This window comes from Corapipo altera, unplaced genomic scaffold (genome assembly GCF_003945725.1).
Source record: "Corapipo altera isolate COAL_440 unplaced genomic scaffold, ASM394572v1 60354, whole genome shotgun sequence".
Lineage (NCBI taxonomy): Eukaryota > Metazoa > Chordata > Aves > Passeriformes > Pipridae > Corapipo > Corapipo altera.
This window is the reverse complement of record NW_020885075.1, coordinates 143,223-156,360: the sequence shown is the minus strand read 5'-3', so window position 1 is coordinate 156,360 and position 13,138 is coordinate 143,223. Positions and strand designations below refer to the sequence as shown.

Below are 13,138 nucleotides of genomic sequence, written 5' to 3'. Positions count from 1 at the left end.
AGGTCAGTAAATCTAAGGCCTTTTTATTCTGAGTTACTACACTGATTAGAGACTTGACTTCTTGTTGCAAGGCTCTAAGGTAGAATTTTCTATAGTAGCTGAAATGTTCACTATACCTTTCTGTAATTCACTCACTCCAATGGATGGTATTAACCATCTCACAAAGCTGTGAAATCTTGTTCCCCTTTTCACTAGTGGGTTTTCTACACCCCTAACTTTTCTCCAGAGAGTTCTCAAAGTTCCTGAGGGGATCTTGGATTGATTATAGAACCTATCCTGGCTAGTCAAATAGCCTACAGTGCACATCCCTTTCCATCCTAGGGGAAGTTGTTTTCTACTATACCCATCTCCACATAACCACCAATATCCTGTGGGTAGCTTACAAGGGCCTTTTGTGGCTGTCAAGTTTGTGCCAAGGAAGTTCCCTGCCTTGTACCAACCAATAGGTCTTTTTGTAATGTTCTCTATTCCTGTATAACCATATGCTTGAAGTTGAGTTTTGTTACAAAAATCAATGTTTGTGACATTAATATTAGTAAAATTCCATTCTCCTATGACTACAGTTGTTTTATTGATCCAGTCTTTGTTCCATCCCCATGGAACGAGTTCATAGAAAAGCAGACCTGAGTTCCAATAGCCAGTTTCCCAGGGGCAGCTATTATTGCTTACTAATATTGCAAAATTATCATCCTGTAGTATCTGCAGATCAAACCTTGGTCCCAATGGGTGGTTAGTTTCAGTGTCCTTTTCACAATATCTGTTAGAGTTGTTTCCTTTCTTTGCTCAGAATGCAGGCCAAGTGCCATTGTCCTCGTTCCAGTTACTGGCAGCTATCCCATACACTGGTAGCTTCATTTCTCCTCTGGGTAAGGCAGTACATATCCAGCAATCTGTAACATTTGCAGTTTTCACCAAAGTTTCTAAATTTTTTACATATGTGTTCTCAGTCCAGGTCCTTATCTCTGTCACTGTACATAGCAATAGAGTCAGGAGTTTCAGAATGTCTTTAGTCCCCATCTTCTGGTCTATGCTTGGTTTAATACAGAAAATGTAGCTCCTGTATCCATTAAAAATTCTACTTCTTGCTTTTGTTCCCCTAGCCTTAATGTAACCAGTGAATTCACTAAGGTAGATTCCCCAGGTCCCCGTCAATCCTGATCTATATGTGCTTGTATTAGGGAAGAGACACCCCCTCTTCGATGCCTTTTGGGGCACTCCCTTTTCCAATGACCCTGCCTTTTACAAATAGCACACTGGTTTCTCCCTAAGGGTTGCCTGGGTTTACTCCCTGGGCTAGGATTTTCCCAAAGTGCCGCCACCAAGGCTCTCTTGCCTTTTTTCCTATTCTCTTCTTCCCTATTACTAAACAATTTCCAGGCTTCACTCAGCAACTTCTCCAGGTTCCTATTCTCAGGGACTTCGAGCTTCTGTAACTTTCTCCTAATATCCAAAGATGACTGCCCGATAAAGAGAGTAACTAACTCTTGGATCCCAATCTCTGACCCGGGGTCTAAAGGAGTGTGTTGCCTCATTGCATTCCTTAGTCTATCTAAAAATCCTGATGGGGATTCTTGAGGTCTCTGTCATACTTCAAAAAGATTTGACCAATTTACTGACTTGGGTATAGCATGCTCCATTCCCTTGATTGCCCATTCCATATATGCTTTCAATTTAGTCATGTGTGCTGTCCGGTCAGGGTCCCATCCCAGATTTTGAAGGGGAAAGTGGTCTTTTTCCTCTTCTTCATTGCCTATTTGATCCCTTGCTATTCTCTGGGCTGTTTGAAGAATCAATTGTTTTTCGGTTTCTGTCATTCTAATAGCAATTGAACATCTTCCCAGTCTGGACTATGTTGCTTTACAAGGAATTGAAAGCGTTTGGTGACACCTAGTGGATCTTCGCGGTACCTTGATGCTGCTTTTTCCCAACTATCCAAGTCAAAAGAATTAAAAGGGACCTTGGCCAATGCCGGTCCCTCCGGGCCCATAGCCTCCCGAAGGGGAGCTTGGAGAACCCCTTGTTTTTTCTTTTCTTGCTGCTCTCTTGTATGGGAGAACACTGGACTGTCAGGAGGGGTTCCCAGGTCAATTAAGTTGGGTTCTTTTCCTTTGGCTGCTCACCTCAAAACCGGTTTCATCTTGTCTCTTTCTCTTGGAACCCCTCTTTATCAAACTTCAAGGTCTCCCTCAAAGTTCCTTATCAAAACTCCAAGACCTCTGTTTCTGCTAGAACCCTTATTATAAAGTTAATCATATCCTGTCTGTAAGTTACCATAAGCAAGCAAGGCCCTATTCTAAGTTAACAGTATTCTATCTAAAAATTAGCTCTAGTAAGCAACTAAGGCTACAATCTTTTGTCATCATTTTATATTTTGGTCACCCCTTATCAATACCTATCCAGCCTGTGGCAGCTTTTTGTATCACCTGTGAAATGGGTTTTCCATTACATGCTGGGGAGATGTAGATTGATGAAGGTTCCTTTTAAACAGATGTTTTGATAATTTCTAAGTATGGATCTGTGTGTGACAAGGGCTGTAAGGAGAGATGAGGGTAGACTCCAGCTGATCCACCTATGTTCCTGGTAGAAGATATGAACTATTGTACAAATCTTAATTACTATATAATATTTAGCAAAGTTTCAGGGTTAAATGTTACTGTGCTCTTTTAGAAAAACTTGAGGCAATAGAGTCCACAAAAGTTGAGGCATTTTTTGGTAGATAAAAGGGGTTTTTATGAGTTCTGTCATCCTGCTTAGCTTAAAGGATTTGGAAGAATGAGAGGAATGGCAGGGGTTGTGGGGTAGAAGGTGGCATGTCCTGTATGTCCTTTGCTGGACTTGAATCCCTGAGTGCAAAGGTTACTCCATAACATTTAAACCTTGCTATTTATTTTCTCCATGTGTGTGTGCATGTATACACATTTGTGCATGAAAAGAGGAATCTAAATTAAAAAGCATAGGAGGTTTGATCTGCAGTTTTATATATCATTTAACCCTGAAGAGCTTCACTAGTTGTAAAGTGGTGTTCTGCACCTACATTAAAAATTCATTAATCATGGGGTGTGTGTGTGTGTGTGTGTGTGAAGGTGGTGTCATGGTTTGAGATAGCCCCAAAATCCAATTCCCTAGCTCCATTCCCCCTCCCACATCTCAACCCAATGTGAGATGGGTTTTTCCAGACAAAACACAACCAGACTCAGAATGGGGGAAAGGGAATATATTACAATGACTGTACAAATAAATACTATAACACATTATACACACGATCACAACTATCTCTACCATGACATATAGTATTTACAATGGACCAGATCTCTTCTCCCCTCCAAATAAAAGTCCAGGAGGGAAAGAAGGACAGATCCCTTCCAGTCTCTGAACAGCAGGAGTATCTTCCAAGGCAGCAGGTTTCCTTCTTCTCATGCAGCAGTTGTAGCTGGATTGTTGTAGCTGGATCTCTGTTCAATACATACAAGGGGGTCTCCAAGCCCCTCGGCTCTCCTTCGGTCCAAGCGAAGGCCTCACCTGTGGACTGCCAGCAGGGACAAGACTCGCATCACCACAGGTATATCACGAAATGCAGGGGAATCTTTGTGAAAGTCCCTTCCTCAGGGGATTCAAATTCCTTTTTGCAGAGCTCCGTGCTCTGTCTCAAGGCAGTGGGGGGGGCGAAGCCTCCTCCACATTCCTCTCCGTCCCGGTCCAGCTTCCCAGGACGCTCTGAGCTTCTCAGCTCCTCTCTCTCTCTCTGGTGCTGCATGTCCAAAACTGCTCTCCAAAACAGGAGTCCATCTCCCTCTTTTTTCTCAGAGGGATCAAAGGAGTTTGGGGGGGTCTGGTATCAGTTCTTACCCCCAGAATTCTGTAACTCTACTGCTGACTCTCTTTTCCTCAGCTCTCCTTCCAGGAGTTCTTTCTCTGGTGCTGCATGTCTCTGTTGCTCCGTCTTATCTCTTCTGGCTCTCTGCCACCGTTTCTCTGGTCAGTGCTGGCTGTTGCTTTCTCCGGCTGCTGCCCACAATGAAGAAAACATCTCCCGGCATAACTACAGGCACCTAGCCCAGCTTTATGCTGTTCCAGGTCTCTGCAGCTCCCCCAGCCCGGGGCTGGGAGGCCCCAGAGGCCCCGAGGGGCTCAGAGCCCCTTCCTCGTGGCTCTACAACATGGCTACTTCTTCTAACTACCAAAACTACAACTCTTCTCTTCCGGTGCTTGTGATACGTTTACATTTTTGCAGGAGCGCCCATTGGACAGAACTTCAAAACTTCCAGGGGTTTCCACCCCTTGGGGGTTACCACTTTTCTTAGCCTCTGGGGGAAAACAAGGTTCAAACCACTACAGGTGGCATCAGTGATATTTTCCAAGATGTGCCAGCCAAGCTTTGAACATCTATGTTAATAATATATTTCCCTCTGTTCTTTAGCACTTTGCTACCTATTCCAAAACTTGTATTTAAGCAAGAAAATTGGATAATTTTGTCAGCATGCTGAGGAATGGACCATGGATAGAAACATTGTTCTAGCAGTCTTCTTTCTTCCAGCTGCAGAAGAGTACTGTGTGCAATTTGGTTTCTCTCCCCTTGCACCTTTGAACTTTTCTCAAGGAAACAAGGACCTCTTAGCAACAAATGGCTCTTTTCTGTCTTTATGGATTCTTAAGTTTTTTGTTGTTTCCCCTCCCTCACCTTCCCAATCATTGGGCTGGAGACAGAAATAAAAGGTGTGAAGTTTCAAGGCCAGTTTTATTCAAGAAATCAGAGTAGATAATGATAACAGTCTCAAACTCACAATCACATCCCTCAGAGGTCTAAAAATATTGCCTGTGATTGCTATCTTCAGCTGGTGTCAATCCTTTTTCTTTCATGTGCACACTTAATAAGGTGAAGGTGAAATGAGTGGTAAGACATTTTATATATTGTAAAAAGAAGAAAATCTGCAAGGGACAGTTAATGGGAAGGTGCACTCATGCTCATTTGGTTGTTTTAGTATATTTTACAGTTTGTCTTCTGTTTTGTCTTTTTATTTCACCAAAATGAAAACAGAGCTCGGAAGTAAGTTGTATGAACTGTTCCTTCCTAAATTAGCAGAATTTACCACTGTTTGCATGCAAAAATAGAGTCTTTATTTGTGAACTTCAGTGTTCTGATTGCTGTCATGGAAACACGATCCAGAATCATGATCTTTTGCCGTGATAAGTGAAGTACATAAAAATAAAAAAATGTTTCACATTTTCTAGTAATGAATTTAAGTACAAACATCTGCCATTTTTATTTTAATCTGGCTGCTGCAGCTAAAGACTTACCACTACCTAGAGATATGTTTTCCAGTCTGTGCCATATATATATAGCTAAGAGGATAGATGAGAACCCAGTTATACTTCAGATATAAATTGCTTATTTTTAAAAATCACGTCTAAAACCCACTCATTTAGTAGTTAATCTGAAAAACTTGGAGTTTGATTCAGGGAACACCTAGGAAAGGTCAATTACATATCTTTCAGAGTATGGGTATCACTAATTAATAATAATAATGCAGTTAGCTAAGCATTAAAGAGAAAATGTACCCTTGATTCTTTTTTCAAATATGAAATATAAATATAAAATATGAAATAAAAATATAAAATACAATAGAGTAGTCCAGTTTAAATAGTGCATTGGAAACATATGCCTCATGCAAGTTTTAAACGTAAACGTATTTAAATTCACAAATGTTCAGAGTGGTAAGAAAATTAAATGTGTTGGCAAGTATGTTGGTTACTTGGTTTCTGGTCAGATGGAAGCTGTTTAAGTAATGAGAAACTCACTTATCACTGTATTTCCATCAAGTTAAAACACCTGCTAATTCAGTCCATTTCTGACAGAACAGGGCTAATACCTGTATCTAGTCATGTAGGCATGGGAAGATTCTTGATTAGTGACAACATTAATGACGAAAAAGCATTTGTTCTATGTTTCTTCCTATATCTACTTATAATGACACTGAGGCTTTGAAGAGTGTTTTGACTTTCATATAGTCTGGATAAATTGTTATCTCCCCTTTTGAATGCAACTTTACTCATGGCAAACAGTAGTCTCAAGGACATGACATTTCCTTGCTCTTTTTCTTTTGCGGTGTTGAAGAGGCATGCTTCTCATTGTACCAGACACATGACCAATTCTGACTTTATACAAAGCACTTGAGGCATTGTCCATGCAGTTATCTGCTCTTGTAAGTCTTATGCACGCTTTTAAAAAGTCCCAAGATGACCACACGGGTGCACACGTGCACACACAAAAATCTGACTTAAAATTCCACTTTTTAGATTAAGAAGTGTAAAAATGGAACAAAGGAAACTGAATGATCAAGCCAACACTTTGGTGGACCTGGCAAAGGTTAGTAGGCAATTATTGTTTTGTATCAACATTCATCCTTTCCAAATGAAGTCTTTATAAGTGAAAATGTTATGAACTATACATGCAAATATTGTTAACAACTTTGTTAATTCTAGAAAATGCGAACATATATGTGTTTTGGGTTAACATTTATTAAGTGAAACATCTTGTTTATGGCTCTGACCAAAGTTTGAATGTACCTTTTATTTTTTGAACATTTGGAACCTTTGGAAAAGATTTCGTAACTGAGGGGCTGATCCTGAGAGCAGCTGAAACAGACTGCAGTAATCATGGCAAATGCTTAGGTTGAACTTTGACTAGGAAATGTTTGTGTAGTCCTGTACAATAAAGATGTTTCTTATCATACTATGCTGAGGGACTATAGTTCACAGGCCGTCACTCAGACTGAATTTAGGAGTTGTTCTGTTCTCTTATGAAGCAGTGACTTTAGACAAATAACTTAAGGTCTATAAAAATTTGTTCCAAATTTTTATAATGAATAATAACTGCCCACTTTGCTGATACAAGCATTTGTTGTTCTTTTAAAAGCTATTTGTGATCAACTAAAAGAGACTATTCAATTGCAAACTGTTAGTGGAAAAATATTGACCTAGGTTCAGCAGTCAGAGGCGAGGCTGCTGCAGCTTCATGCCCCCAGGTCCAACCATTGGCAAAGCTGAAGATATATTCCCAGAAGTCACACACACACAGAGCAGACATACATCCCATGTATACATGGCTGGACACAGAGATCACCAGTGGCCTAATTCTGCTCTCCTCTCTGGCTGAGCAGGATCACAGAACCACAGAAAGGTTGAGGTTGGAAGGGACCTCTGGAGGTCATCTTGTCACACCTCTCTGCTCAAGCAGGACCACCTAGAGCTGGTTGTCCAGGACCATGAATAGATGGCTTTTGAATATCTCCAAGGAGGGACACTCTCCCTGGACAACCTGTTCCTGTGCTCAGTCACAGTGAAAAAGTGTTTCCTGATGTTCACCTGAAACCTCCTGTGTTTCATTTTGTGTCCATTACATCTTGTCACTGGGCACCATCTTCATAAATGACTTGGACGCAGGACTCAAAGGTATACTAAGTAAGTTTGCCAACAATACTAAATTGGGGGGAGCTGTTGACTACCTTGAAGGCAGAGAGGCCCTGCAGGCAAATTAGAGAGCTGGGCAATCACCAATCATATGAAGCATAACAAAGACAAGTGCTGGATTCTGCACTTGGGATGGGGCAACCCTGGATGTACGTACAGACTGAGGAATGAGATGCTGGAGAGCAGCACTGCAGAAAGGGACCTGGAGGTCCTGGTTGATGGATAGTTGAATATGAGTCAGCAATGTGCCTTGGCAACTAAAAGGGCCAACCATATCCTGGGGTGCATCAAGCACAGCATAGCTAGTCAGTCAAGGGAGAATAGTACATGTCTGAGGCCAGAACTGGACACAGGACTCCAGATGTGGCCTCACCAGTGCTAAGTACAGGGGAAGGATCACCTCCTTCAACCTGCTGGCATTACTCTGTCTAATGCAGGATATGATTAGCTACCTTTGCCAAGAGGGCACACTGCTGGCTCATGTTCAACTTGGGGTCCACTAGAAACCCCAGGGCTTTTTGTATAGAACTGTTTTCCAGCTGGGTAGCCCCCAGCATATACTGGTTGTTCCTCCCCAGGTGCAGGACTTGGCACTTCCCCTTGTTGAACTGCATGAGGTTCCTGTCAGCCCACTTCTCCAGCCTGTCGAGGTATCTCTGGATGGCAACGTGACCCTCTGGTGTATTAGCCACCATCATCTGTGAACTTGCTGAGGGTACACTCTATTCCATCATCCAGATCAATAATGAAGGTTTTGAATATGATCAGACCCAGTATTGACCCCTGGGGTACACTGCTAGTAACTAGCCTCTAACTAGACTTTGTGCCACCAATCACTGCCCTCTGGGCCCAGCTGTTTGGCCAGTTGTCTGCACATACAGTCCAAACTTCAACAGCTCCTCTATGAGGATCTTCTGGAAGACAGTATCGGTGGCCTTACCGGAATCGAGGTAGACAATGTGTACTGCTCTCCCCTCATCTACCAGACCAGTCATTTAATCATAGAATCACAGAATCAAATAGGTTGGAAAAGACCTCTGTGATCATTGAGTCCAACCTATGACTGAACATCACCATGTCAACTAGATCATGGCACTAAGTGCCACCTCCAGTCTTTCCTTAAACACCTCCAAGGACAGCGACTCCACCACCTCCCTGGGCAGGACATTCCAACGTCTAATCACCCTTTTTATGAAGAAATTCTTCCTCATGTCCAACCTAAACCTCCCCTGGCACAGCTTAAGACTACGTCCTGTTGTCCTGTTGCTAGTTGCCTGGGAGAAGAGGCTGACCCCCACCTGGCTACAACCTCCTTTCAGGTAGTTGTAGAGAGTGATAAGATCACCCCTGAGCCTCCTCTTCTCCAGGCTAAACAACCCCAGGAGATCAGGCTGGACCTGACTTTCCTAAACCTGTGCTGGCTGGGTTTGATCCCCTGGTTGTCCTGTATGTGCCGTGTGATCACACTCAAGATGATCTGCTCCATAACCTTGCTGGGCACCAAGGTCAGGCTGACAGGCCTGTAGTTCCCTTGGTCCTCCTTCTGGCCCTTCTTGTGGATGAGCATCATGTTGGCCAACCTCCAGTCATCTGGGACCTCCCCGGTTTGCCAGGACTGATGATAAATGACAGAGAGATGCTTAGCGAGCTCTTCCGCCATCTCCCTCATCACCCTAGGATGAATCCCGTCCAGTCCCATAGACTTGTGAGCATCTAAGTGGCACAGCAGGTCAGTAACTACCTCCTCCTGGATTGCAGGGGGTGCATTGTGCTCCCCATCCCTGTCTACCAGCTCAGGGGGCCAGTTGTCCTGAGAATAACTGGTCTTACTGTTGAAGACTGAAGCAAAGAAGATGTTAAATATCTCAGCCTTTTCCTCATCTTTGGTGACTATATTCCCCGCTATGTCCAATAAAGAACGGAGGTTTTCCTTGGATCTCCTTTTGTTATTAATGTATTTATGAAAACACAGAAGGTTATTAAGTTGGTCAAACATGACTGACTTCCCCTTGGTGAATCCTTGCTGACAACTTTTCATGTCCTTCATGTGCCTAGAGATGGTTTCCACAGCTAGTTGCTCCATCACCATCCCCAGGACAGAAGTGATGCTGACTGGCCTGTAGTTCCCTGGTCTTCCTTAGAATCATAGAATCATTAAGTGTGGAAAAGACCTCCAAGTTCATCAAGTCCCACTGTTAACCTAACACTGCCATCTTCACCAGTAAACCATGTCCCCAAGTGCCACTTCTAGATCTTTTTTGAACACTTCCAGGGGTGGTGATTCTACCACTTCCCTGAGAAACCTGTGCCACTGCTTGGCAACCCTTTCAGTGAAGGAATTTTTCCTAATAACCAATCTAAACCTCCCCTGGCGCAACTGGAGGCCATTTCCTCTTATCCTGTCTCTTGTTACCTGGGGGAAGACACCAACCACCACCTTACTACAACTTTCTTTCAGGTAGTTGGAGGTCCCCCCCAAGCCTTCTTTCCTCCAGGCTAAACAATCCCAGTTTCCTCATTTGCTCCTCATAAGACTTATGCTCTAGCCCTTTCACCAGCTTCATTGTGCTTATTTGGACACACTCCAGCACCTCATTGTCTATCTTGTAATAGGGGCCCTAGATCCCCTCATCCAGATCATCAATAAAGATATTAAACAGAACTGGCCCCAATACTGAGCCCTGGGGAACCCTAGTGACCAGCCGCCAGCTGGATTTAACACCATTCACCCCAACTGTTCTTGCCCTTCTTGAAGATAGGAGTGAAATTTACTTTCACAGAATCACAGAATCATTTAGGTTGGAAAAGACCTATGAGATCAAGTCCAACCTTTGACTGATCATCACCTTGTCAACTAGACCATGGCACTAAGCATCATGTCCTGTCATTTCTTGAACACCTCCAGGGGCAGTGACTCCACCACCTCCCTGGGCAGCACATTCCAATGTTTAAGAACTCTTTCCATGAAGAAATTCCTCCTGATGTCCAACCTGAACCTCTCCTGGCACAGCTTGAGGCTATGTCCTGTTGTCCTGTTGCTAGTTGCCTAGGAGAAGAGGCCATCCCCCACCTGGCTACAACCTCCTTTCAGGTAGTTGTAGAGAGTGACAAGGTCTCCCCTGAGTCTCCTTTTCTCCAGAATAAACAGCCCCAGCTCCCTCAGATGCTCCTCATAGGACTTACCCTCCAGATCCTTCACCAACTTAGTTGGCCTTCTCTGGACTTGCTCCAGCATGTCAATGTCTTTCTTCTAGCGAGAGGCCCAAAACTGAATACAGCACTTGAGGTGTGGCATCACCAGTGCCAAGTTCAGAGGGACAATCACTTCCCTAGCCCAGCTGGCCACACTGTTCTTGATACAAGCCAGGATGTCATTGGCCTTGTTGGCCACCTGGGCACATTGCTGGCTTGTGTTCAGCTGGCTGTCGACTAGCACCCTCGGATCCTTTTCAGCCAGACAGATTTCCAACCACGCTGCCCCAAGCCTATAGCATTGCATGGGGTTGTTGTGTCAGAAGTGCAGGATCTGGTATTTTGCCTTGTTGAACCTCATACAATTGACCTCAGCCCATCGATCCAGCCTCTCCAGATCCATCTGCAGTGTCTTCCTACCCTCCAGCAGATCAAAACTCCCACCTAACTTGGTGTCATCTGCAAACTTACTGAGGGTGAAGTCCACTCCCTCATTCAGATTGTTGATAAAAATATTAAACAGAACTGTCACCAAAATTGAGCCCTGGGGAACACCACTTGTGATTATCCACCAGCTGGATTTAACTTCGTTCACCACGACCCTTTGGCCTCAGTCATCCAGACAGCTTTTTACCTAGCAAACAGTACACCCATCCATACCATGAGCAGCCAGTTTCTCCAGGAGAATGCTGTGGGAAATGGTGTCAAAGGCTTTACAGAAGTCTAGATAGACAACATGCACAGCCTTTCCCTCATCCACCTTGTCATAGAAGGAGATCAGGTTCATCAAGTAGGACCTGCCTTTCATAAACCCATGCTGGCTGGGTCTGATCACCTAGTTGTCCTGTATGTGCCCTGTGACGGTGCTCAAGATGACCTGCTCCATAACCTTCCCTGGTACCGAGGTCAGGTTGACAGGCCTGTAGTTCCCTGGATCCTCCTTCTGTCCCTTCTTTTAGATGGCATCACATTGGCTAACCTCCAGTCAACTCCAGTTAGCCAGGAGTGCTGGTAAATGATGGAAAGTGGATCAGTGAGCACTTCTTCCAGCTCCTTTGGTGGATCCCATCCAGTCCCATAGACTTGTGCATGTCCAAGTGTTGTAGCAGGTCACTGACCATTTCTCCTTGGATTATGGGGGCTTTATTCTGCTCCCCATCCCTGTCTTCCAGCTCAGAAGTCTGGGTACCCTGTGAACAACTGGTCTTACTGTTAAAGACTGAGGCAAAGAAGGTATAAAGTATCTCAGCCATTTACTCATTCTTTGTATCTATGTTTCTCATCACATCCAATAAAGGATGGAGATTCACCTTGGGCCTCCTTTTGTTGCTAATGTATTTTTAAAAAATTTTTATTGTCTTTTACAGCAGTAGCCAGATAAAGTTGGGTTAGTTGGGCTTTGGCCCTCCTAATTTTCTTCCTGTATAACCTCATGACATCCTTGTAGTCCTCCTGAGTGCCCTGCCCCTTCTTCCAACATTCATAAACTCTGGGGTTTTTTTCCTGAGTTTCAGCCAAAGCTCTCTGTTCAACCAGGCCAATCTTCTTCCCTGTCGGCTCATCTTTTGGCACATAAGGTTGTGCCTTTAAGATCCCCTTCTTGAAGAATGTCCAGCCTTCCTGTACTCCTTGGTCCTTCAGGCCTACCTCCCAAGGAATTCTGTTAACCAGGTCCCTAAACAGGCCAAAGTCTTCCCTCTGGAAGTCCAAGGTAGCAGTTCTGCTGAACCCCATCCTTACTTCTCTGAAAATGGAAAATGCTATCATTTCGTGGTCACTGTGCCCAAGACAGCCTCGCACTATCACATCACCCACCAGTCCTTTGTTCACAAACAACAGGTCCAGCAGAGCACCTTCCCTAGTTGGCTCAGTCACCAGCTGGGTCAGGAAGTTCTCTTCCATACACTCCAGGAACCTCCTAGACTGTTTCCTCTCAGCCATATTATATTTCCAGAAGACAGGTCAGGCCCCAGTACAGGGCAAGAAGCTGCTGGTTTTCATTGGGGTAGGCAAGGCACGCTTCCATCAGGTGACGTGTCAGTTTGCCAGGGTTGATTACCTGTTCAGGTGTGAAGTCCCAGGTAACGGGAGATGTCAACCGCCCTAGGAACCTGCCCAAATCCTTCCACACACCCTGCCACCCAGGAGCTGGACACCTCAGGGCACATATCAATATATCTTCACCTAAACATTGTTTTCTCTTACACCCAGATAACACCAGATTCCATGAACTCCATAGTGTGCCAACAGTATTAGTAATATTAACAGTATTAAACAGCTTACATAAGGATGAGAAAAGACCATGGGAGACTTCATTATAAAACCATTCACATCAATCTTGGGCAGGGAGGGTGTATTCCATATATTCCTCCACCATCCCCAGAAGAGGCTCCCCCAGCATGACAAGGCCGTCAGCGTAAGGGCAAAGCATGGAGCCATTATGTATATTAGTATGTTCCCAAACTCAGCAAAATAAAGA

The 13,138-nt window shown here is 44.0% G+C and overlaps 1 protein-coding gene across 1 annotated transcript in view; it reads left to right on the top strand.

The window, feature by feature from the left end:
• LOC113960000 (small conductance calcium-activated potassium channel protein 2-like) overlaps positions 1–13,138 on the top strand; it is a 187,077-nt gene that overhangs the window by 162,872 nt on the left and 11,067 nt on the right. Inside the window, exons 7-8 of the mRNA XM_027669316.1 lie at positions 5,036–5,044; positions 6,295–6,364. Of these exons, the coding sequence (XP_027525117.1) occupies positions 5,036–5,044; positions 6,295–6,364 (79 nt within the window). The remainder of the gene's footprint in view (positions 1–5,035; positions 5,045–6,294; positions 6,365–13,138) is intronic.